Source organism: Ictidomys tridecemlineatus, chromosome 7 (assembly GCF_052094955.1).
Source record: "Ictidomys tridecemlineatus isolate mIctTri1 chromosome 7, mIctTri1.hap1, whole genome shotgun sequence".
NCBI classification, from domain to species: Eukaryota; Metazoa; Chordata; class Mammalia; order Rodentia; family Sciuridae; genus Ictidomys; species Ictidomys tridecemlineatus.
Window position 1 is genome coordinate 37,291,841 of NC_135483.1, and position 27,991 is coordinate 37,319,831.

Consider the following 27,991-nt stretch of genomic DNA (forward strand, 5'->3'; position numbering starts at 1 on the left):
TGTAGTTTATTTGCTGCAGTTCTTTGGCAATAGTTTACAAGGCAAAACAAACAAAAACAATTGGAATAATAATTATTTTTTTAAAAAACCCTGTCAACAACTTTCAGTCATTTCTACACCCATATTTTTCATACATTCTTAATAGTTTGGATATTTGTTTTTATGTTCATCTGTGAGATTGCCTTTTCACTTCTATACCACATTTTATGGGGCTGGGGGCAATGCTCTTACCTAGCCCATGTGAGGCACTGGGTTCTATCTTCAGCACTGCATATAAATAAATAGATAGATAAATTGAATGACTTTTTAAAAAAAAAGATTTTGTGGCTGTAAATATCTGTCCTGGAATGCTTGATAGAGTTTGGCTAGAAAACTGGACTATATGTTTAAACTGATTCAATTTATTTCATGGTAACAGAAACATTCAGATTTTCTGTAGTCAGTTTGGTCATTTAGTGTTGCAGAATTTGCTCATTCCTTCTAAACTTTCATGTTATAGGCACCTTTTAATCCTGCTGTCTCTATTAAACGTGCCTATTTTTCCATCTCTTTTTTTTTTCCTTTATCAGTCTCCCAGAAGTTTATCAATTTAATAATCTTGTTAAAGAACCACTTTTTGGCTTTGTTGATCCTTTTCTATTGTATGTCTCTCTCCTCCCCTCCACTCCCCTTTCTCCCCTCTCCTCTCCTTTCCTCCCCTCTCCCCTCCTCTCCCCCTCTCTCCCTCTCTCCCTCTCTCCCTTTCTCTTGCTCTCTTTTTGGTGTTGCTAGAGATTAAAACCAAGGATTTGGGTGTGTGCCAGTCAAGCATTCTCCTCTCCCACTAAGCTATACCCTCAGCCCTTATATCTTATTTTATCATTAATTTCTGCTCTTACATTTTTATTATTTCCAGTTTATTTATAGGACATCTCTTTCTACCTTAACATGAAGATTCTCATATTTGTAAATGATGGAAACTCAACTCAAACTAGTGTAAGAAGAACAAAAAAGGAACTCAGGCTCAGATCACCCAGAATTCCAGGGTATAGCTGACTTCAGACACATGTGGTCCAGAAACCTCATGGTTCTGTCTGTCTCTTGTTGGAAGATGCTGCAGGTCCAAACATACAGGCTACCTGTATACTAGCTCCAGCTGAAAGATACCATTTCCTAGTATATCTGGAAAGAGACTCAGGGAAGTCTCTGATTGGTCCAGCTCAAGTCAGGAAAGAGCCATTCCAAAACCAATAATTGTAGTGAAGAAAATTTGATCCAGCCAGGTTGGTTCTAAGAGGAATGGTTGTATGTAAGTCATGACTTAAAAATCAAACCCTAGAATGAAAAAGCTAGAAGGAAATAAGGTACCGGCACCCAGGTTAATTAACTTAATGACTGTGTCAGGATTTTTAATCTTCTTTCCACTAAATCAGAACAGAATCATTAGACTTTGTTAAATGTGAAAAATAATAATTGCAGTATGTTGGCCTTTCAAACATAGAGCAAGCTCTTTGAAGTATGAGATATCTAAATGAGTCACCTATATTTCCTTATTGTTGCCATATTTCTACCTTTGATAGGGTATATATTTTTAGTTTGCTGTTTTCTGAAGAACACCATGAGCCAAAAGAAATTTTATATATGTTCCTGTAGTAACAATTAGATAAATATACCAAGATAAGATTCAAACACTGTATTAATTCTAATGACATATTTATTCAATCAAAATTATAAATGTTGAAGCAAGAGTACAAAACAATTTTATAAAATTTCCCATAATTGCCCCTAAAGCCAATTATAATTAATTATAAGGAAATTACCTTGATTATATATGAATAAACAGCATTTGTCATCAACAAATATTTACATAATGTTGAATTTGTACTAAGTCCTGTAAGAAAAACGAAATATGAGATGCTTTTCCTGCCCTAAAAAGGGCTTACAGTCTTCTCACTTCTACCATGTGTTTAGTAATTGGAAAGCATTAAAAATAATTTCAAAAATCCATTTCATGAACTATTCATAAGTCATAAATCATGGTCAGCTAAGTGCTAATATACTTAAGAACCCAGTTTTTTCCTCTATACCACTAATCAATGTTCACTAATATAGCAACTATAATTGGACCCTTCTCTTTAACTTATTATCTCCAACAAATTCCAATGGGGAAAATCTAGAATTACTGTGCTCATTCAATAGATTTAACATTCTATCAACTATTGTGCCTTGTCTAACTTGTTACAAATTTTGCAATCAAAATAATAATAATAACCCCACATATACATCAACATGCTTACAGTGATGATTTTTGACCTGAATTTTGAACTGAATTACAGGTAATATTTAGATTTCATCTTAAGAAATTCATATTTTCTGAATTTCTACAATGCTTTCATTTTTAGTAAGAAAAATTTTAATAAGCCTTTCCCTGAAATAATTACATAAATAATCACTGTGTCCCATTTCAGTACCTAAACAAAAACAGTGTTTTTTGTTTTTTGTTATTTTTATCAAAAAGAAAAAAGTTATTTGATTTTGTGGTGCTCAAGATGAAACCCAAGGGATTGTGCATCCTTGTCAAGTGCTTTATCACTAAGCTACACACCTTCAGCCTTTTTTTTTTTTAAGACAGGGTCTCACTAAGTTTCTGAGGCTGACTTCAAACTTTTGGTCTTCCTGCCTCTGCCTCCAGAGTCTCTAGGATTGCCAGGAAGCTGGCCCAAAAAGTTTTTAAATAGCTCAGATATCCAGAAAACTTAAAACTCATCCATACTGATCTATTAACTACTAGTTGAAATCAACTACTAGTTTATCCTTTCCTAAAACTGTTAGGGGTATGGTGATGGTTAAAAAAGATAACTTTGGGGCCTGTAACTTCCCAGTGAGATGCTGGGGCCCAAACTATCTATAAAAATGGCATGGTTGTAATCTCTAACAAGTGATTATGTGCACCAAAAGAACATAAATATAAACCCTAGTAGCATAATCTGACTATGGCCATTCAAGATTCTGATTAGCTAAATGTGAAAAAAAAAAATTCCTTTAAAAGCAATTCTTAATTCAAGGCCAGGTTTGGGGGAAAAAATTGTTAAGAGTGTGTGTGTGTGTGTGTGTGTGTGTGTGTGTGTGTGTGTGTTTTGACTGCTCAAAAGCTATTCGCTTTGTTAGAATCTCTTACTCTAAAGTCTAAATGGAAAAAGCAATAAGATCACAGGTCCATCACACTTTTTTATCTGTGGATCCCCAGCGGGTGGCACTTCAAGCCAAGAGTTTGGGATCTGGCCTGAGTATTTCCTAGATTTGCGACTGGCAAAATGTTCATCCCTATTGGTGATACTAGTTAGAAAATCATTTGTTCACCATTTCCCTCCTAGGTAGGCATAGAAAATAATGAAATTAAAATTAGTAGGACACAAACTGGACTACAAAGTGCCTATTTTACCTAAAATCTAAGAAAACAAAGTTTCTAAAGATGCCTTAGTAGCCACATTAAGGACTATAGACAAAAGTACAGAAAGTACCAAAAATTGCTGGGCAGGGTGGTGCACATCTGTAATCCCAGCAGCTCAGGAGGCTAAGACAGGAGGATCACAAGTTCAAAGCCAGCCTTAGCTACTTAGTGAGGCCCTAAGGAACTTAGTGAGACCCTGTCTCAAAAAACAGACTGGGGATATGGCTCAGTGGTAATCCACCTTGGGTTCAATTCCTGATACCAAAAAACAAAGAAAGAAAAAAATATATTTATACAAATTTCCAAAATTTTGAGAATTAGTTGACACACTAATGGGAAAGAATGGAATTAATAAACACTTTGGAAAACTTAGATCTCTTTAAATATTAAAATTTTAATAAGTCACCAAAAGAATGGACTTTTATGCCTATTAATCCTCTTATTTCAGTGCTTGATACAAAGAATAATTCCATTTATTAAGGTGATCACTTATATTTTATACTAAGCTCTGACTTTTTTCAAGTTCTATTTCTTTTTTTAATATTTTTTTAATTGTAGATAGACACAATATCTTTATTTTTATATGGTGCTGAGGATTGAACCCAGTTCTTAATACATATGAGGCAGGCACTCTACCACTGAGGTACAGCCCCAGCCCCTTAAGTTCTATTTCAACTGATAAATCATAAATATAAATACTCATATTCATAATATGAATAAATGACTTATTCATATATGTGTATGCATTCTGTAATGATTGAATCAAGCTAATTAGCATATTTATTATCTCACATACTTATCAGTCCTGGTGTTTTCTACTTACTAAATACATGTAAGAAAGTATCTTCTGGTCAGAAAAAAAATATCTTTGAATGAAAACATGTAGCTCAAAAGATAAATTTTATCAGTTCTTGATTAATATAACTTTCTGACCTAAAAATTCTAGTTTTAGAACTACACCAAACATGAAGCTATTCATTTAGCTTGTGATATGAAAATGAATTTTCCTGTTTCCCAGATAGGATTAGGGTAATATCACACAAATTCATATTTTAAATGTATTATTTTCTTTTTCTTTCTTTTTCTTTTCTTTTCTTTCTTTTTTTTTTTTTCATACAAGGGATTGAACTCAGTGGCACTCAGCCACTGACCCACATCCCCAACCCTATTTTGTATTTTATTTAGAGACAGGGTCTCACTGAGTTGCTTAGTGACTTTGTTGCTTTTGCTAAGGCTGGCTTTGAGCTCATGATCCTCCTGCCTCAGCATCCTGAGCTGCTGGGATTATAGGCATGAGCCACCACCCCAGCTTAAATGTATTATTTTCTAAATGAATTTAGTATAAATAGGAACCCTTGGTATTATTCATTCATTGAGTCAACAGAAGTGTAGAGTAGCATTAAAGGAGCTAAATGCCTGAAATTAAAGACAGATAAAACAGAAATCACAATCTTCTTTATTTTGCAGATAGGATGACATCATCCACTCAAAGAACTCCTCTTTTATCTACCTTTGAACACTTTAAAGTCAGAAGCATAAACTAATACTAAAATCAGAACTAAGATGATGTACTCTTCCCTGTATCCTATATTTTTTTTCTTTCTTTTCTTTTTTTCTTTTTTGGTGGTACTGGGGATTGAACATAGGGCCTTGTGCATGTGAGGCAAGCACTCTACTGACTGAACTATATCCCCCACCCCTATATCTTATATTCTTACCACAGGTCCTCTCAGTAGTCATTTTAATATATACACTAAAGTAAGAGTAGTTAATACATCTTAGAAGTTACCTTAAAATATACATATATGTAAAAATAATAGAATCCAAATATTTCCAGAATTCTACCAATATTCATAAACACAAGGCACTTGGTGGGAAAATTATCAATCATTATTTATTATTCATGTACAATCATTTACCTTTTCCAACTTTGGAAGAATTCTTGAAAAGTGATTTTCTGTGCTACCTAATGTTTACACTACAAAATATTATAAATATTTTGATTTCTTATCTTCTTTACCCCTAAAACCTAATATTAAGCTGCAGTCATCTAAAAAAGAATAGGGCCCAGGAAGACTCCACATAGCATCAAATCTAGGATTTAATCCTTGGTATTTGTTGTCTCTGAAATATATTAAATGTCAATTAATTTAAAATGCTTTTAATGTTAGTCCAACACCTCACATAAGTGTAAAATCAGCAGCTGATTCAAAAAGGCACAAATGAAAATGTGGAGCCTTCCTTGCAAAAAATGACTAATCTTGTGACAGCACCAAAGCCACATTCCTTTGAAAAGCACTTTATTAACATAATGTATCATGATAAATAAGGCTCTTGATAGTAGAGAGACAAGGTGAGAAGATAATGAGATGGCATGCCTCCTAAGATTCCTACCAGCTCTAAACTCTATGATAGGACAGAAATACTAGGCCTAGTTTGTCCCATTAATTTTGTGTTGTTCGTTTTTATTCCCTCATAATTGAACTACATGAACTTATAATCATGAATTCTCCTAAAATTTGCTACCTTTCTCCAGCCTTCTGTAGCTACAGGTCTATACCTTATATTTAGGTTATCTTTTCCTATACTGAATGGACCCATTGCCACAATAAAGATAGTCACCCTCACGCTCTTAAATGATCACGTAGCCCAGTTTTTATTGGCTCTGGCTAATATGATTTTAAATGTGTCACTGTCCTAAGTAGCTAAGAAAACCATTCCCAGCTTAGCAGTTTCATGGAACAACACAGTCAAGAGCGTGGCATCACTGTCATGGTTCCAACAGTCTACCTACAATCACACTCCTTGTGCAAAATATGTAGCTATAGAAAGTTAAGAACCATAAACACACATACACAAAATGATGCACAACTACAAACTGCATCTCTCCACTGAACCAGGCTGTGTCTGTTCACCCTTCTGTCGCCATCCCCAGCTCTGTGGCTGCTGAAAGATCCACGGCTTCTCCTGTTTCTTCTTCTTTTGTTTCAGCCCTTTCACTTACATTCTCATTCTCCATCTCTGTTTCCACCTTTTCTCCTGTCTCACCTGGAAAAGTAATCCAAAGAGATAATATGAAACACTCACTTAGCATTAACAACAAATTGTTTCCATAGTTTGTTTCCAATGGGGCAGTTTTTGCTCTTAGGTCTATGCAGAAAGTTGCTAAGAGCCACAGCCAAGTAATATGATGCATGGCATTTTTGGTTGAAAAGTGACGCCAGCAAGCCATTGAGATGATATGATTATGTTTAGATTCTGCATTCATATGGATATTGGACTCCTGCTGTCCCCCTCGGCCTCTATGGGACTCCTAGAGAGTTCCCATTGGTTGGGGAAGTGCGGTAGGAGGGAATTCCAAAGGAGGGACTTCCTGTGGGGGTCTGGGAGTACGCCGCGTGGGTCGATCGGCAATCATCCCTGGAGTGTACTGGGCATTGGCGGCAGTTTCAAAAATAAAGTTTGTTCCTGCTTGAGTGGCTCGTGATTTTGTGCCTAGCCAGACTGCGGCAGAAAGTTTCTTTGGTGGTATCAAGAAAGGCAAGTGTGGCCAATGTCAAGTCCCTGAACATCTTGGTGTCTTGGCATTCCAAATAAAATCAGGATGCAAAATTACCCAAGAAATGGCAATAGAACATACTAGAATGTTTCATCTCTATATAAGTCAAAAGATGGTCCAGGGTTGGCCAAAAATCTGTCTTATTTGACCATTATGGTATTAAAAGAAAACATTCATTAAAGGCATAGAGCTTGCTAGCATTTAAAAGTCTAGATATTGCAAATGTAACTCCCTAAAATCAGTTTGGGCAACACTGGCTCCCATTCCCAAGCAGCATCTTCCTGAGGTCCTCTGAGACTCTCCATGGAATCCCAGAGGCCCCATTTCACTCATTTTCAGCATGGTCACTCATTTTCACATTTGTTCACCTTAATTCTCGATCCTCTTACCATATAAAGAGCTTGATGAAAAGTGAGCTTGGACAAATTCAGAAATTTTGACATGTTGCCTTCAAGGGATGATTTTGATTTTTTTCCAAGCATGGTCTAAAAATATATGTTTTTATTTGCTTCTCCCTTCTTACTCATAGCACTTTTTTGCATTTTTAGAAAAACAACTGCCTCAATAGAGTATAGTAATTTGTTTACATTCTGCCTTCCCCTGATAAACTGAGGGTCCCTGAAGTCAAGGACTATCTCCTACTCATTCTGCATCCTGAGCACCTAGCATATGCTTAGGCACTCAAAAAATACTTAGTTGGGTCAGAGTGGTGGCATATACCTATAATGCCAGCAACTCGGTAGGCTAAGGCAGGAGGATCACAAGTTTAAGACCAGCCTCAGCAACTTAGCAAGCCTGGGTCTCAAAATGACATAAAATATAAAAAAGATTGGGGATGTAGCTCAGTGGTAAAGTGCTCCTGGGTTCAATCCCCAATAGCAAAAAAAAAAAAAAAAAAACCTGATTTGGGCTGGGGGTATATTTCAGTGATAGAGCACTTACTTGCTCAGCGTGTACAAGGTGCAAGATTTGTTCCCTAGCTCCACAAAAACCTGAGTTAGTAAATTAAAGAATTAAGAAACAAATGGTTATAATTAATGTTTCACTTAATTATACAATACTATGAAGCTAATGTTATCAAAATGTAAATCATGCCTCAGAAAAAAATGTTACTTTTAGTTATAACTCCAACAAACAATATACTTCAAGAACAGCATAAATATCATTTTATGCTGATAAAGCAGATTAAAATTTTTTAAATACCACATACCAAAACATAATATATTTCTTTAGCCTTCTCATAAAGATAAAAAGATAGGGCTGGGGGAATAGCTTAGTGGTAGAATTTTTGCTTAGCATGTGCAAAGCCTTGGGTCAATCACCAGCACCAAAAACAAACAAACAAAAAAACAAAAACAGGACAGAAATAGAATGACAATAATTTTCTAAGGATGTGCTTAACCGAGATGAAAATTACATTCTAAAAGCTATATTCTTTGTGTGTTCTTTCATTAGAAGGTAAAATCCTCCGCTAATAATTTGTTCACCTTAATTCTGGATCCTCTTACCATATAGAGAACCTAATGAAAAGTGAACTTGGACAAATTCAGAAATTTTGACATGTTGCCTTCAAGGGATGATTTTTTTTTTTTTTTTTTTTTGGTACCAGGAATGGAATCCAGAGGCACTTAACCACTGAGCCACATCCTCAGCTCATTCATTTATTTTATTTTTTTTTTTTTTGAAACAAGGTCACTCTAAGTTGCTCAGGGCCTTGCTAAATTGCTGAGGCTGGCTTTCAACAATCCTCCTGCCTCAGGCTCTCAAGCTGCTGGATTATCGGTGCACACCACAGTACCTGGCCAAGGGATGATTCTATTTCACCATCAGACTCTAAGTTAAAAATCTCGACACTATAAATAAAGACTATGTTTTAGAAGAGATTTTCTGGAAAGCTGGATTGAGGCTGGATGGAATGCTTGTTTCCCAGGATGGAAGCCTTTTTGGTTAGGGTAATGAACTTCAGCCACCTGAAAGACTTCAGTGACTGTGTGTCAGGCTCCCTCTCCCCCAGTGCTGGTCTATGGAACTCATCTAAATCAACATTCTGAATCTCTAACAGCCTGACTTTACCTTCAGTGTGTTGGTCTGCTTGGTTAGTGTGAATTTTTCCAGCCATTTCCACATTTGCCGCTGTCTCTGGAATTCCTTCCGGTTGCTCCATGCTTCCAACTATTCTTTCAGGTTGAATCTGCTCCATGTTTTCAGGACCTTCAGAAGTTGTGTCGAGTAAGTCGTTCATTACAGGAGTTTGCACAGACTGACTTCTGTACAATCTTTCTGATGTTAAATTCTCTTTGGAAATTGTTTCTAGAAGCTGGGATTGCTCCTCGTTTCCCACTGTTTCTTGAAATTTCTGTTCTTCATTAGATTCCACAAACTGACTTCCTTCCAACATTTCTGGAGATTTGTGCTCTTTGGGAATTGCTCCTAGAAATTGGGACTGTTCATCTTTTCCCGTTGCTTCTGGAGGCTGCAGCTCTCCATCTGTTTCCAGAGGCTGAATGTTCTCCATTGTTCCTGGAGGTTGCATCACCGCAATAGTTGGTGGATTCCCAGCATCTTCCCCTGTTCCAGAGGAGTTCCTCTCTCCTGCTGTCTCTGAAGATGGATCCTTGTCTTCTGAAAGTTCAGTCTGAGCATTTCCTTTTTCAGCCTGAACTTCTGTCATTGTTTCCACATCTTTCTTCTTTTCTTCTGCTCCTGGGGTATCATCTCTGCCACCTAAATGAGGTGCCTCAGATTCCTCGGGTCCCTGGAGAGGCTGAGTCTTCTCTGTAGGTCCTATCTGGTCTATGGCATCCTTTTCAGGGGCTACCTCCTTTGCCAGGGGCCGTTCACGGGATACAACACCATTAGCTGTAGGCACCACTGATGCCTTGGGCTTCTCCAGAGGGGGAAGGCTTTCCCTTTGTATGTTGCCATGAAATATGGATTCTTTTCCTGGTGTGCGGGGTGTGGGTTGGGCAACACAGGAATCACTTTCTTCTGTGGTAGATAAACACTCATTTGAAGTTACTTTTTGATCATTACATTGGGGGGGGGAAAGGAAAGAGAAAACACAAAATATTATTTTAGTTTTTTGTCTTGAAAAAGTGAACCGATATCAAGAAGTAGATTTAACACTTCAAGACATATCATAGTCAAAGGCCTTTATGTCTTTACCCCAAGCACCTCACCTCAAACTTCACCGAGTTTTCTATTTGTTCATTGTGCACCTTCTCATGGCTCCTATCCCATATTCTAATTTAGCAAAGTCCACTTGTTTCACATGTTCTTTTCTCTGTCCTACCCTTTCTCCTCTTTAGGATTGGGAGGTTTCCCAGTGTGTGATCCTTGGGCTCTTGGGAAGGTCTCACTTTCCTTCTAACAAAGAATGGTCCCAGTGAATGGAAAATGCTCCGTGATGGAGGAAATCTAGTAGGTGAAGGCAATGGTGTCTAGGAAGGGGAGTGACAAGGATTGCTTGACGTGAGTTTCCTATCATTTTAGGGGCACAGTCAGAAGGAAAACAAAGGAAAGTTGGAAACATGCATTTTACTTCCTGTCTCTTCTGGCTCCTTCTGCATCTTTGTGCCTTGGGAAGATAGTTCCCAGGGATCTCATGGGTGTCTCTCTCCCACCCATCTCAGAGTTGCATGAGAATCGGGTCTCACGAAACACTGGGCGCAAAAGTGCTCTCGACAGTTTACAATAAGCAAATTTGCAATATGTTTATACCCATTAACCCAGTAATCCTACTTCTAGAAGTTTATCCTAAAAGCTTAAAACTTAGAAAATGCTTTGAGGGGGAAAAAAAATCTATCATTCAAGTGTTCTTTATAATAGCAAAAGCTGAAAAACATAGGCTGGGGTTGTGGCTCAGTGGCAGAGCGCTTGCCTAGCATGAGTGAGGCACTTGGGTTCGATCCTCAGCACCACATATAAATAAATTAAAAATAAAGGCACATCAAAACTAAAAAACATTTAAAAAAAAAAAAGAAAGCTGGGGCTGGGGATGTGGCTCAAGCGGTAGCGCGCTCGCCTGGCATGCGTGCGGCCCGGGTTCGATCCTCAGCACCACATACACGCAAAGATGTTGTGTCCGCCGAGAACTAAAAAATAAAGATCAAAAATTCTGTCTCTCTCTCTCTCTCTCTCCTCTCTCACTCTCTCTTGAAAAATAAAATAAAATAAAATAAATAAATAAAAGAAAGCTGAAAAACAACTTAAAAGTCTAACAAGTTGGGGGTATAGATAAATAGTATACTAAATGAAATACTATACCATGAATAGATGATTATAAAGACCATAAGCTTAAATAAGAAAATAATTATGACATGTCTTAAAAATTGGCACTTGTAGTTGGATTGACCAAATGAAACAGTGCATATAAAGCATTTATTAGCCTGAAGTCTGCAGTTCATCTAAGAGCTCAGTAAGCGAGTTACCAGTTTTAAATATAGTATGATTACAGTGATCAAAAGGAAGGCAGTGAGGGAAGGAGAAGGAGAGGAAAAATAAATCACAAATGGAGTGTGGAAAGACTGGGAAAAAAGGAACCAAATGTTAAAATGGGTCTCTAGGTGATATTTTCTTCTTCTCTTTTTCCCCAAGAGGTTTTTATTTTTTTCCTTTTTTCTTTTTACCACCACAATTATATAAACCTATAGTTTAAAAAGTTATCTGCTGATCCAATGTTAACTCCTCTCCCATTTCCCTTTCTCTAGGGGCAAATATTTTAATTCACTTAGCTATTTTAGAGGGAGATATATATCTCCCTAATGAGCTTAAATTTTACCCTAAAAGCATGAAGAACAAGAATTATGAACAAGGGGCTGGGCTATGGCTCAGCGATAGCGCACTTGCCAGGCATGTGTGAGGCACTGGGTTCAATTCTCAGCACCACATATAAATACATAAATAAAATAAAGGTCTATCAACAAATAAAAAATATTAAAAAAAAGAATTGTGAACAAGCAGGAAATAATACCAAGAATTAATAAATGGGATGGTATCAAATAAAAAAAGGTTTTTCAACTGCAAAGGAAATAAGAGCATGAAGTGAGAGCCTATGGAATGGGAGAAAATCTTTGCTAGTTACTCTTCTGACAGAATATACCAAAAAAACTCAAAAACTTACCACAAGAAAATAATAACCGGGCTAGGGTTGTAGCTCAGTGGTAGCGCACTTGCCTAGCATGTGTGAGGCCCTGGGTTCAATTCTCAGTATCACATATAAATAAAGTATAATAAACGTCCATCAACAACTAAAAAAGTATTTTAAAAAAACAATAATAATAACCCAATCAGTAAATGAGCAAATGAACTAAACAGACACTTCTCAGAAGAAGAAATACAAGCCAGGCTCGGTGGCAAACACCTGTAATCCCAGCAGCTCAGGAGACTGAGACAGGAGGATCATGAGTTCAAAACCAGCACAGAGCAAAAGTGAGATGCTAAGCAACTCAGTGAGACCCTGTCTCTGAATAAAATGCAAAATAGGGCTGGGGATGTGGTACAATGGTTAAGTGCCCCTGAGTTCAGTCCCTGGTACCAAAAAAAAAAAAAAAAAAAAAAAAAAGGAAGGAGAAATACAAATGGCTAACAAATATATGAAAAAATGTTCATCATCTTTAGCAATCAGGGAAATGCAAAGCAAAACTACACTGAGATTTCATTTTGTTCCAGGTAGAATGGCCTCTGTCAAGAATACAAATAACAATAGTTGCTGGAGAGGATGTAGGGAAAAGGAAACACTATGACACTGTTGGTGGGATTGTAAATTTGTACAAATACTGTGGAAATCAATATGGTGCTTCCTCAGAAGCCCAGAAATAGAACCACCATATGGCCCAGCTATACCTCTCCTCAGTATTTATCCTAAAGAATTAAAGTCAGCCAACTACAGTGATACCTGCATACCCACGTTTATAGCAGCACAATTCACAATAGCCAAATTATAGAACCAGCCCAGGTATCTGTCAATGAATAAATAGATAAAGAAAATGTGGCATATATACACACTGGGGTTTTATTCACCACACAAAGAATGAAATTATGTTATTTGCAGGAAAATGAATGGAACTTGAGAACTTTATGTTATTTCCATTCTGTAGCTTTCATATATGAGAGAAAACATACAATCCTTAACTTTCTGAGTCTGGCTTATTTAAGCTACAGAGAAGAAGGAGGGAAGGGGGGAGGAAATCTCATGAAATGAGAAGGGGGACCAGTAGAGTAGAAGAAAGGACTAGGGGGAGGGAGGAGGGGGAGGGAGGGGGGGCATACTGGGGAATATAGTACATCAAACTGTGTTGTTTGCATGTACAAATAACGTAACAATGAATCCCACTATTATGTACAATTATAACACACCAATAAAAATTAATTAAATAAAAAGAAAAGAAGATTACATTAAAATCCTTCAGTCTGATATTTATCTGAAAAAATAAATTGTGAGTAGGGTTTTGTTAAGCAATTAAATCAATACAATACACATGCCCAGGACTGAGGTTTAGTTTAGTCACTGAAGAGCACATGTGCTTAGCATGTGCAAATCCCTGAGTACAATTCCCAGCACCAAATTTTACACACCACACACATAACTATATAGCTCAACATTTTACTCCCTAGACATTTTCCCATGAGAAAAGAAAACATGCATCTGTACAAAGACTCATACACAAAAGTTTGTGCAGCTTAATTTGTAATAAACCAAAACTGGAAACAACCTAGATTTATATCAACAGATGAATAAAGAAACTAATTGAGGTATATCCACACAATGGAATACTACACAACAATAAAAAAGAAACAACCCACTGATAAGTGCAACAACATAAATGCTTTTCAAAATAATTATGCTGAGTAAAAGAAGATGGAAAGATTACATACTATATGATCCCATTTTATAAACTAGAAAGTGCCAACTTATCTAATAGTGACAGAAAGTAAAACAGTGTCTGGGGACTGGGATTGGGATGAGCCAGAATGGATTTCAAAGGAACATAAGGAAATGTTGGCAGTTAATGGGAACTTTCGATATTTGGATTGAAAATATTGATGCTTCCATGGGTACACACATAAGTTTTGGTACAAACTTACCAAAATGTGCTGTCACATCTCACAACTAAACACTCAAGGTCACTCCAGATGAACTGGGTTGCATGAAATAATCACACAGAGACAGAGAAATACCTTTTTCTTTGGTCCTGTGATGGCTCCTCCAATATTAGGGGTCCATGGAAAGAAAGAGAGAGAGAGAGCACATGCTGAACCCTTTTATTGAGGAGAAGCCATTCAAATAAGGCAAGGGGTTAGGTTTCAGGTGGTGGAGTCTAGCTTCCTGATGTCTGCTGTCACAGATTGAGTGACATCTAGGGAGGCCATTCCCATCTCCTGAGCTGTGTGGGGATCATGGCAGAGCCAGCAAAAAGACCAGAGCCAGGCCCACCCACGCAGAGGGGCAACGTTGGTTCAGCCCTCTCTGTGCACTCAGTGCCCAGAGTTCACACACACACAGCCCATGGCTGGATTTTGCCACATCTCCACATTCTCATCCCTAGCACCAAAAAGACAGGCATCCATCCACACATACTCCTGAAGAATGAATCCGAGATGGGCAGCACAAATATCAAGGTTACCAGTAACTTCTGAGAGAAAATAGTTATGAGAGGTAAAAATGACTGAACATAATGACTGATCCAGGGGGTGAGGGAAAGGAGGAAGAAGGAGGATCTTGGGTAACACTGGCCCAAAGCTTGGCTGCTGGAAACAGAAGACAAGAATGAAAGAACCTGGGCTGGAGAGAGGCATGGCTTGTCTCGGGGCATGGTGTGTCAGGGATGGGCTGTAGATTGTGCATCCTAGTGGCAAACTCTAGGGGACAACTTGACATATGGGCCTGTCCAGAAATATATGTAACAGCCTGGAGCTGAGCTCTCTATCTTACTAACACATTTGCTATGTGTCTGGAGAAGGGCAGTTTTTGCATAGAGGCAAAATGAAGAGGAAAGTCTTGGGGTGGAGGAGGAAGGGAAAGAGGAGAGAAGAGAGAAACAGCATTTGTATCTCTATCCTTCCTTGAGTCTGGTTGAGAATCCTACAGAGAGAGCTAGAGGTGAAGAAGCAGAACTTAGGTACAATTATATGAGATGCAGGGCATCTGCTGTCAGTTTTGAAGGTCCATATGACAGAACTGGGAAGAGGGCTGTCCTTCACCTCCCCCTCCTGTCTCATCATGATGGAAGCCTTCAGATTAACAGCAAGTCAAGCAGCTTAATAGAAGAAATCTCTCAGGCTTATAAAGAATCCCATAAGACAAGCCAACTCATTTAGATACCAAAGAATGTTCTGGTAATAATTGCCTTAGGGAATTAACAAGGAAATGTATTAAAGTACTAATCACAGATGTCTGCCAAATAACATTTTCTTATAAAATAGTGATGCCAGTGATTAGCTCAGTCAGTAAAATGAGATGAAGCATTTACATCCACCTGTGCCAGGTGTGGGTGCATTCCAAAGGCAGCATTCTCCCAGAGCACAAAAATTTATACCTTCAAAAATACATGACGCTATCTAAGTCCAGTCCCACCCCAGAAAGAAGACTTGGTAAGAATTTATTTCACCCCAGATGGGACACAAGTGTCCAAGTGATCTGTCAATTTTTGCCCTAGCTAGAACACTTGTGCCCATGATCACAGTGTCAGCTTGCTTTGTGTGTACTTCTCCCAATCTTATCACACATTGGAATTAGGCAAATGTCCTAACATATAATTTTATGGAATACAACCTGAAAAAAAATCATCCAAGCCCGGAAACATTACAAAAGGATGTCATCATCTTTAATATTTTTCAAAGGTAGTTTCAAGAGGATAAAGGATTCTTAAAATGATCACACACAAAAAAAGAAATTGCCAGAACTGTAGTAACGTGTTCATTTTGTCGTTTATTTCAAGCAACAGTGCTCTAAATACATTTAAATTTTTTTTTAGTTGTAGGTGAACACAATACCTTTATTTTATTTTTATGTGGTGCTGAGGATCAAACCCAGGGCCTCAGATGTGCACAGGTGAGAGCTGTACCACGAGAGCTACCTTGAAAAATTCATACGCTACAACTGCAGCCCCCAGCTCTAAATACTTTTTGATATGACTATTTGTAAGGTATTACTTCCTAACAAATTGCTCAAAAATTCTTTTTCCTAGGAGATAGAAGAAAACAATTTGCTCTAAAAGGAAAGACAGAGATCTTATGACCTTGAAAATGACACCTATAATGTACATAGTGGGTTTGAACTCTGGTTTCTCTGCCTGACTCCAGTAAGCCTTATTAAGCCTCCCTGTGCCTCAGCTCACCTCCTATAAAGCAGGACTAGTGTCAGCACCTGACCAGGGAGCTGTGGTGAGGGCTGCATGCGTTAATACTTGGAAGGTGCCCGCACAGGGACTCACAACCACTGGGTGCCAGTCGATAGCACTGGTCTCTCAATGACCTAGCAAGGATGAAATTATAATGGGCAAACACAGAAGAAAAGTGATTTCATCATTTTAATATGGGTACCTTCTCATGAACTACTCCAAAGGAAAAACGTTTAGAGGAAATACATGAAAAGATTGGAAAATAAATGATGTTTTCAAACTCTCTCTCAGAGAACACAGCGATAAAGTCTATAATTACCCTAAAACTTCCTTTCTGGCTCCAGGTTTCATACCTTTTGAATTGTATTTACCCTCACCCTGTTGAAAGAAGTATAGTATTTCTTTTTCTTTCTTCATCTCTCTCCCTTCCCTTCAGTTCTAATCTCTCTGGGCCTCAATTTCCTTATCTGTAAAATGGTGATGTTGTTTGCTTTGGGGGATTGTTAGGAAAATTAACAGAGGTGCTAATGAGTGTCTAACATGAGAAGATAGTCAGTAAATGGGGATGTGGCACACAGCTCATGTCATAGAGGCACCCTCCTGCAGGGCAGAGGGGTTGGTGTGCCTGCAAGGTTGTGTGTGGTGGCAATGACTGGGGAGGGCTTCTTCCAATTTTACAAGGGTCCCTTGAGAACTAGAAGAGGCCTGTTAATAAATTATAGCTAAAAATCAACAAAAAGAATGAACAACTGCAACATTAAAGGGCTTGGATAAACAGTCCCCTAAACACAATGCATTGTATTATTATGCTAAGTGTTAAAATGTGATTGATAGATAATGGAACAGTATTTGTAATGTCAGCAATGATTTAACCAGACTTCACTGGCATTAGGAAAAGCCACTGATAGCTTTTATGTAAATAAATGTTCTATTCTATTTGCTGGGTTTGATTTCATTTACTCATCAAGTACCCATCAAGTGCCTACGATAGGCCAACTCTAGGCTGGGCACAGGGGTTACTGCAGGTAACAAGGAAGATCTGGTCTCTGCTATCCTATAACTTACCTGTCTGCAGGGAAACTCAAACCATTGCTACTTCCTCATTAAGAACAGTACTTGTACATTACCTCTCCTTTTTTGGTACCAGGGATTAAACTAAGGGACACTCAGTCACTGAGCCTATTTTGTATTTTATTTGACATAGAGGGTCACTGAGTTGCTTAGCGCCTCACTTTTGCTGAGGCTGGCTTTGAATTTGCAATCCTCCTGCTTCAGCCTCCCAAGCCACTGGGATTACAGGCATGTGCCACCACGCTCAGCTGTATATTACCTCTGACCAACACATCCCCACGCACCCTGTCCACAGGTTTTTATGAATCTCCAACATATCTTCTCAAGGTAGAAGAAGATAACGCATTGTTTCTTCTCGTATCCTTACTTGGAAAACCATAAGATGCATTTTTGTTCATAAATAGACGACAGTCTATGCCTAGTATGTGTTATTACATAATAAATATTTTGGACACATGCATTGTTTCCACATCCAAAGTTGTTTAAAGATGTGTCTGTTTTCTGAACCCTACAGTTCATCAAATCATACACCACCCTGGGCCTAATCCTTTGGTGCACATTTTCTTTCTTCATTCTGTTGAAAATTGATCCATGCACAAATTTGTTGTGACAGCTGAACTAACAGAACCCTGGTCATAAGCACCGTTGTGATCGACACACAAAGAAACTAAATACTAGGCAACATTACAGAAGGGATTAGAACTAAAGCTAACATACCTGAAATTCACATTACAGAGGAAGCTTTTCAACTCAGTCCATTGCCTATCAGAAATGAAAAGCTCTTCCCAACAAGGAGAAAACTTGAGGCCAATATTTCCTAAGACTATGATATCGGACATCGAAAAGGCCTCACTGTGCTGTCTACTAGGTTTTCTAGAGTCATTGAGGAAGGGGGATCCTGGTCCCTGCTACTGTTATTTCTCCTAACTTTTGAGCTTTGGAACCCAGGGTTGCAGCATGAGCTATTCCCAAAGAGGAATCCACTCATCCTCCTCCTTATTTTCTTACTTTGCTTTCTCAGTTCAATTCTATCATTTTCCATCCATCCAATAAACATGGACCCCTAACAATGCTACTCTGGATAGTTCTGCCTCTTCCCTACATTACAGTGTGTTTTAAGAACTGTCCTGTGTACCATGATACAAATGTGCATTTCACTAGCTGGGACATATGAACAGGGAGGAGAGGCCAACTTAAGCAACATTTCATGTAATTAAAGTATAAAATTATTAGCCAAAAAATCCTATAGAGGGTAAATGAAAATCAGACAGACTTCTTTTTTAATAGAACTACCTGAATTTGCATATCTAAACTTCCTTTTCATCATCACAAAGTATATGAGATGCAGTTTGAAGGCAAACCTAATGTTGATATTTAACAAGAGCATGTAGTTGGAAAGGTACTTTTGGAAACTTGATGAGCTCACAGAGAGATATGGAGCTCCTGCCTCTGAGAGGGACTGACATGTGTGAGCACCAGAGCTTGTCATCGAACCATGACAAAGATTTGCCTCCTTCAGATTTGCTTTTCCCATTATATTTGTTTTAGACTCCTATAAGAGAAACTCTCATTTTAAAGATGCTGTAATATAAATCATCACTTTTGAAATGATTGATAGCATTTGCCACTGAAAAAGATGGATAGTCATTACTAGCATAGGGGAATCTTAACATTTGAGTAGAAATCTAGACTGTAAAACCAAGGTCACCTCACTGAACAAGGAAATAAGAGAACACCAGGCCTCTGACATGTACACATTAGACACTTGCCCATGAGGTGTCTCTAGGAAGAACAGTTGGTATGTACTGAGACACCATACAAGAGTTGGACGTAGGTTATCTCCTCCAATCCTCCAGACAACTCCACAGAGGAGATCTATTGTTATACCATCATACAGTGTAGCAAATTTATGGCATCTTTATCTGGGAGGGGCAAATAGCTCAGAGATGGCATAGTTCAGATTTAAGTGCAAGGAAGTTTCATTTCACCTTGAAGATTCAGGTGATTTTAAAGGCCAGCTGTGGTCCCAGAACTTGCACCATCAGCATGACCCTGGAATATTTGTTAATGCTGAATCTCAAGCCCTACCCCAGAGGCACAGAACCAGAATCTGTATTCTAACAAGATCCCTACCCAAACAAGATGATTAGGTTATCTGTGGAGTCACAGGGCAGGCAAAGGGAGCTAGTTAAAGACTGAAGTGGCTGATGAGCACACAGAATTGTTGGGTATTACACGCCTGCCAACATCTGGTGTGGGCTGCATCCTCGTGGTAGCATGTCACTGTCAGCATGAGAGACAACATATGGATATCGATGTAGCAATGAATCAAGAGACTGAATCAATCCAAGTGAGCTCCATAATGGGAGGGAGATGGCCCTAAACTTTCTCACCTTGTCCTAGTGAGAAAGCAGCCATGATAAAATGTAAAAGTATAGACAAGTCTAAGTTCCAAAAAAAAAAAATTATTTACAAAAACAGGTGGTAGGCTGGATTTGGCTAGCAGGCAGTTTGCCAATCCCTGTTGGCAATATTTATCCTAGATACTGTGTGTGTACTTGTGTATATATATTATATGTCTGTCTCTCTCTCTTATATATATATATAAACAAGTTGAGATTATATATATATTATATATATATATAATCTCAACTTGTTTACTCCTCAGAACAACTTTATGAAATAGGTAATATGGTTGATCTTATTTACAGATGTGATCACCAAAGCATAGACAGGTGAAGTGATTGGCTCAAAGTCACAAAACTAATAAATAATCCTGAAGAAACATTTGAACCCAGACAGTCTTACTACAAACCCACATTCCCCTACCACCACCCAGTGCTTCGGATCGAACCCAGAACCTTGCCCAAGATAGGCACACACTCTACCATTAAGCTAGATCCCCAGTCCGAAATCCAGTTCTTAGTCTGTACTCTATGTCGTCTCTCAGTGTGTTGAATTCACACACACAAATGCAAGGTGTACAGGTCCCTAGAGCCTCTCATAACCATCTAGTCTACAGACACTACATCAAGGCAAGCAAAAGAAAATTAGCCAAATGACACTCTGGAGTTTTTGCCAGTTTTAGGAAAATGAAAAAGGCCAAAAACAGGTGCACATACACACACACACACACACACACACACACACACACACATACACACACAAAAGTCAGCTTATAGAAAACAAGGAACTTGTCCCTTCTCATTAGCAATGACAGTGAGGGGGGAAATGAGCCAAGAGAATGGTGTGGGGAGGACTTTGCAACAGATCCCTGCTGGAATGGTTGAAGGCAGGTGCTGTCTCTCAGAAAGATAAACAACAAGTAAAAACCATAGACATTTGGAAAGCCCGTCCCAGTGCCTCCCAGTCTCTTTTGTGTCCTGGCACATGTGGAATACGATATTCATGAAGCACACTGAGACAAGTAGAAGAAGCTGTTCCCAGAAGACTCAGGCTGTCAAGACCCTGCCCAGCTGCCCTGAAATTTGGAGAAACCTCAATATGTAACCCATTCTCACAAGCTGGGAAACCATGATACACACAACACAGGCAGAGCTAGGAATGCACACCAGTGTCGCCTAGCTTATTTTACCCACCTTCATAACACTTATTTCCCAGAGGTTTTAGCTATACAAACAATGTGGAGTTCACTTTTTATTCCTTATCTTTATCCTTGGAGAACAAAGCTTGGACATCCTTGGATATATACAAAAGAATGTCTAGAGCTTGAAGGCAGTTCCCCAGGAAGGTTTCAAGGGATGTGAGCAACAGCAAAGTCCTGAAATGGGGACTGAAGCTTCTGAGGTCATCACGGCCCTCTAAGACACTAACACTCACTGGGGGACCTATATTCTGCTTAAAAAAAAAAATAACCCAGTACAACTCCCACACATCCACACCAGGACTCCAAGTATAGCCAAGACTGATACTTTGTGTCCATTTTAGCAAAACTTTAAGTGACCCAATGAGTGTTGGGATAGCTTTTCAAACTTAATATTGTAAAATATTAACAAAAGTGAAATTACACAGCAGTTGGGCTGTGTGGCAGTCTTAGACAAGCACGATTTTAACACTACACAATCAAGCATTGTTTGCTGTGTTTACCTTTCCTGCATGACTAGGAGACTGTTCCCAACCCAGCACTATTCCCAAGACCAACTTGGCCAGTGCTACCTTTCATCTTCTGCTATCTGTTGGGTCTTGAGTCCTCTGCTTCTCTAAGTAGTCCTCTCATCTGCCCTCTCATCTCAAATCCCCAATTCTGTCAATCCATCTATTCACCCATCTACCCTTTCAATAGTTAACTATTGACTGCATTTTTCTTATATGTAAGATATAAGACAATATAAGTTTCTGGCAGAATCAGGACTAGATCCCAGATGGAAGCGGAGGTTGTGAAAAACAGCAAGGGCTTTGAACTCACACTCACAGGGCTTAAGCCCCAGCTCCATCACTTGCTACCTCTGAGATCCTGGGCAAGTTACTTATGCTTACTAAGCTTTAATATTCTACTTGAATTTGGTGCTATTAACATATGCTCACCAGGTGCAGTGGTGCCTATAATCCCAACTTTGAGGGAAGCCGAGGCAGGAGGATCACACAGCCTCAGCAATTTAGTGAGGCACTAAGCAACTCAGTGAGACCTGTCTCTAAATAAAATACAAAATAGGGCTGGGAACGTGGCTCAGTGGTCAAGTGCCCCTGAGTTCAATCCCTGGTACCTCTCCCCCAAAAAAACCACATTTGCTTTATAAGAGTACTATGGGCATTGAAATCAATAAGATAACCTCTACCTAATCTCCTGACTTCTGCTCCATACTCCTGTTTTGATGTGGCTGCATAAACCTCTGAAAGGTTTGCCTTTAAAAACAAACAAACAAACAAACAAACCCCCACATTTATTTTGTAGGTGTAGATGGACACAACACAATGCCTTTATTTTTATGTGGTGCTGAGGATCGAACCCAGGTCCCACCTGTGCTAGGCAAGCGCTCTACCGCTGAGCCACAATCCCAGCCCCAAGGTTTGTCTTTTCTTTCTTCCTTTTTTGTGGTACTAGGGATTAAACCCAGGAGTGCTCCATCACTAAGCTATATTCCCAGCCCTTTTTATTTTTTTTTTTTTTATTTTGAGACAGTGTCTTACTAAGTTGCCAAGACTGGCCTCCAATTTCTGATCCTCCTGCCTCAGTTTTCACAGTAGCTGGAATTATAGGCATGCTACACTATGCTTGGCCGAAAGTTTTCGATTTTTTGAAAAAGATTTATTTTATTGTTGGTGAAGGTATAAACTGGCACAACTCTTACAGAAGGCATTTTGGCTGTTTCTATCAAAATTGTTGATGTCTAGTAATACTACTCTGACCTAGAAATGCTTTTCTGGGAAATCTCCCTGGAGATATAATTGTACACATTCAAAATGATGTATTCACAAAGGAACTCACTGTAACATTGTTGTAACAGGAAAAGACTGGAAACAAATCCAAAGTCCCTCAGTAGGGGACTGGTTAAACAAATCACACAACAGATTATTTTTGTAGGTGCAGGAAAGGAGAAATAAGTTCTTAATATATAAATGTGAAAATGTCTTCATCTTTTTTTAATATTTATTTTTTAGGTGTAGATGGACACAACACAATGCCTTTATTTTTATGTGGTGCTGAGGATCGAACCCAGGCCACACGCATGCCAGGTGAGCGTGCTACTGCTTGAGCCACATCCCCAGCCCTATATCCTGTTTTTATTTACTGTATGCCATAGCCAGGCCTCCCACAAAGACATACCAAGCACTTAAGACTTGTTCTGGAGACTTATAGTATTTGAAAAATCCCATTTATGTATTCCCGTATACAAGAAAAGCCTATACAAATTGATTTTAATATTAATGATGTTTGTTCTTCAACTATAAAGGGAAAATGTTTGGTTAGGACTGAAATGTCTCCATGTGAAGATATAGTTTGAAGCCGGAAGGTGTGCCCGAGATACAAAGAACAATTCAACTAACTGTGAAATTCAAGCCTCCTGTGAGTGCCTAGGCAGCAGAGACCCAAGCATCTAGTGAAAGTTCAGGTTAAAACAAAGAAACGAGTACAGCTATCGGTGGAAATGTACACATTAACCCAGCAATGAATTTGCCAATAATTACCATCTATTTACTCTATCTACGTGGGTGCTTAAAATGTAAAGTCCTACCAGAAAGGGAGGGCATTTATATTAGGAAACAATGGAGCATTATTAATGTTATCAGGGGCTAGTGAAGTGAAGAAGGGATCCGAGGTCTATAGACCCCAGGTGACATTAAAGTCTGTGGAGTCAATATAACCTTTGTGTTCAGATTCAATCTAATTTTCCTTTTGGAAAGAAATTCCTCTTTCTTCAGACCTTCTAGCACTTAGTCAAAATCTAAGTGCCCAGGCACGGTTCTTCACTCTAGAGTAGCATTAGATAATTCTTTACAACCAGAGGCCAATCTCCACCTCTGTTCCCCCCCACTCCAATATACCTGGGCTTTAGAGTTAAAAAATTGGGGGGAGGAGGAGGGGCTCAGTGTCTGGTAGGTCAAAGCAAACTTCCATGTCATTAGAATAGATTCTTCCTATGTTACCTAAGGGCTACCTAACAAGTAGCTGCTGACTTAAATTGGAGCCTAGAAAATAAGTACCTTTTGATTTTAATATCACAAGATTTTAGAGATAGAAGAGATCCAAGAGAGAACCTAAACTATTAACGATTCTATTGCATCATGTACAACACTTTTAAGCTAGAAATTTCTTATAGAAAATTCAGTAAGGCAGACATATCAACTAAAATCCAGTATACAGGATAGTTCATGTATTTTAGTTAACCCATAGAGTTTTAAGGTTGCTAGTGTAAATTTTTAAAAATCTCTTATGGAATGAAGAGTATCTGTCTTTCATGAAGGCACTGGAAGTTTCTTTACATCTATATATTCATTCTGCTTGAAATATCACTAAAGTTCAATGTCCTCCAACTATTCCTAGTTTAAATTTGGAAGCAAATGTAACCTCATATTTTACCAACTCTTATTTAAGAATTTTAATGTTTTCTTGTTATATATTATATTTATCTTATGTCATATGTCTCAAATCACTGAATCCCCATTAGATATGTGGTCTACCCACTATGGAAACTACAAAAAAAGATAAAATATTTACATATTAACAATATTAATATTGTATAATAATATATGTACTATGTGTACATATTACTATTATAAATTAATACATTAATGTGTATTTATGTATTATATTTGTATATGTATTTTATTTATATATAATATATAAATATGTTATGTGTTTAAATATTATATATCTTATTTGCATAACACCTAAATAGTAAATATCTTATTTAGGGATTAGAATAAATACTCTTTATTATATTTCTTTTAGAATTTCCATGGTGGGTGACCATATATGTATACCTTAATGGGGACCCAGAATGATATGAGGGAAAACCAGATTTAAATCTAGCTAACACAAACTGGTTCAAAGCTCAGATCTGACTCTTAGGAGCCCTGTGACTTGTGATAAATTATTTATTCCTTAACTATAAAATTGAAATAATCATAATACTTGGCCATAGAACTGATATAAGGATTAAATGAACTAATTCATTCAGCAAATAATTACTGAGGATCTATATTATGTGGCTAGCATTGCTAGGCACTGGTGGTACAGTGAACAAATGCATGTATAGGATGTTTGATGAAACTTGGACTGTTGTATTGATTTTTCATTTTAGGTACTGGGGGTTGAATCCAGCATTTCACCACTGAGCTATATCCACAGCCCTTTTAATTTTTTTTTTTTTTTTTTTTTTTTTTGAGACAAGGTCTCACTAGGTTGCTGAGTCTGGCCTGAAACTTGTGATCCCCCGGCTTCAGACTCCCAAGCCCCTGGGATTACAGGAATGCACCACCACACCCAGCGTGGACAGGCTTGGGTTTGTAACTTGGATTTAAAGAAGTTTTAAACAGGAATGAATTATTTATCAGACCTCCAAGATCATGGAGTTGAAATGCTGCTAAACATACAATAGTATCCAATTACAAGAGAGTATTGTCTGAAAGAGGATCAGATGCAATACTCCTGTTGGTTGATTAAATATGTGTTGAACAATTTATGCAGCATATTATTAATTTTCTATAGACTAAAACTGGTTGTCAAGTGTTTGAATATTTTTTTCAGAACAACCATGAAAACTAAGAATAGCAACGAAAGCAAGAATAAAATATGAGAGTGTAACTCGTGTGAATGGTTATTAGTGCTAGTGATATTTTTTAAATGAGAGGATTAAAAACCCCATCCAACTAATTAAACCCCCTCCCCAAGAGTTACGTTCCTTGAAATATACTTTTTTTTTTAAGTTTAAAAATTTATAATGAGGACTGGGATGGTGGCTTAGTGGCAGAGTGCTTGCCTCACATGTATGAGGCACTGGGTTCAATCCTCAGCACCACATAAAAATAAATAAATAAAATAAAGGTATTGTGTCCATCTACAATTTTAAAAAATTAAAAATTTTATAATGATTTGGTTTTCTCCATGTTGAAGAGTAATCCAGGACCTTGCACATACTGTGTCTGCACTCCATCATTGACTATATGCCCAGCCCAATGCTCTACCTTTAAACCAAGAGACGACTACCAGGATATCTTAGGCTTGGTAGAAGGTAAGAGAAGCCAGTATAATATTAACATATTCCTCTAATCACGCCTGTATCACTTTGTTTCAGTTTTTTAAAATACTGAAACCAATAAGGATTATTATGCAACAGAATGCAAAAATCTACCTGATTTCATAAAATAAAACATGAAACATCTAAGTCATTTTTCCTTGATTAGCCTCTTTAGGGCACTTTGGGGCACGGGGGTGCTGGCCTCTTTAGGAGAACAGTTAGCAACCACTATGCATTAGGAATGGGCTTTCTGTGCTTTAGTGTTTTCAGTGAGAAGGGATTTGGAATCACTCTCAGAAACGCTTTTGATTTTTTTTTTTTTTGCCTTCTTCTTACCTGCTGATTGCTTTCTGTCATCTACTAAAACTAGAAATACAAATTATTACACACCATGAAAATAACAGCAGTACAACGTATTTCTGACTAGGACATGGTGGCTGAGCTTTTAAACAGCACTCATGATAATCCTGTGCTCTCTACCACAAAATCAAACAGGAAGGCACTTCTGCTGTTGCAATAACCCAAGGTGCTAACAGAAGACCTTTTTAAGTGAAATATTAAGTGTTAAGTGAAAATGACAACTTAAGTTAGTCTTGAAGATTGTAAACTAGCATAACATTCAAAGCTTTGTCCGAAATAGTGACCATTCAAAATCCAAGAACTGAAGTCATTCTCTGGTTCATTGATCTGCTTTAATTCTTTTCATAGTACTTATCCCTGTCAGAAACTATCTCATCGCTTGTCTCTTGTGTTTATTTCTTCCCTTCTTGCTCTCCATACACAGGGTCACTGGTATCTCCAGCATCCAACCAAACACTGGGCTACTTATTATATAGTAGACTCTCGAAATAGATTCATTGAATTTTCTTTATAAGATTCAGTGATGACACCTTTTATCACATATCTATTTCTCAAGAAATACAGAAGCCAAGGATAGGGGAAAGTACCTGACCTCTTCAAAAGTGCGGGAGGAACCTATTTGATGGAGTGAATGCCGTTCCATATTCTCTGCGTCCTATGCCATCTCGGATGCTAAAACTCTTACGGGGAGGTCACCATGATCATTTCTCATGTGTTTAAGGGAATGTAGTAACCTCCGTAGGGATTTGACACTAGTACCTCGCAATCACATCAACTGACAGGATAAGCCTGCGCCGGGCCATTGGCCCTGCGAGTGACTCTGCATGCACAGCGGAGCGCCCCCAAACCGCTGAGCCCTGGGTCGCAGTCGCTGGTTCAGATTTTGGGGTGTTGGAGGAGAAGGCGCAGCGCTTGACTTAGGTACTCGCTCTCACCCTCCAGGACGGAGCTCGCCCCCTGCTGGGTGGGCTGGGCTCAGATGCATCTTTTGGAACTCCGGGGGAGAAAACCTACGGAATCCGCGACCCAGGTTGGGGTGTGGCCGGGGGCCCCAGCTCACCGCTGCTGAACTTGCTGTTGTCTCCCGCCTTGTTGAGGGCGCTGCTGGAGCAGCCCATCGCGGCTAGCGTAACCACCTGTCCCAGCCCTGTGCGGGCGTCGCTCCTGGAACCTAGATCCCGTTCTCAACGCAACAGAAGCAGCAGAAGTTCCACCAACTCCGTAGCCCACAGGCTCAGGGCGCAGGCGCACGGCCAGGCGCTGGGTGAGGGGTGCGCACCGGAAGGGGCAAGAGAGCTGGGCGCAGGTGAAAGGAGCCAGGGAGTGCAGAGCGCCAGAGAGCTGGAGCGCAAAGAAGCAGAAGACAGTAGGGATACGTAGAATTGAGCGTCCAGGTGAGGGACAGATAGAGGGTGTGATATAGACAGAAAAAGCCCCCGAAGCAGGATAGGGATGCTGACTGGGGGCTAGGGCGAATCGCTGGGAGGGATCGTCTGAATCATCCCTAAATAGCCCGGGAGGGGAGGAGGCG

General features: G+C 38.8%; 1 protein-coding gene across 1 annotated transcript; it reads right to left on the bottom strand.

Moving 5' to 3' along the window:
- Window positions 1-2,464: 2,464 nt before the first annotated feature.
- Window positions 2,465-27,986, bottom strand: Erich5 (glutamate rich 5). The gene is made up of 3 exons (XM_021725121.3): window positions 27,521-27,986; window positions 9,063-10,007; window positions 2,465-6,478 (listed from the first exon to the last, which is right to left on the bottom strand). Exons 1-3 carry the CDS (start codon window positions 27,576-27,578, stop codon window positions 6,342-6,344), a joined length of 1,140 nt encoding a protein of 379 aa, XP_021580796.2. The 5' UTR covers window positions 27,579-27,986; the 3' UTR covers window positions 2,465-6,341.
- Window positions 27,987-27,991: the final 5 nt, after the last annotated feature.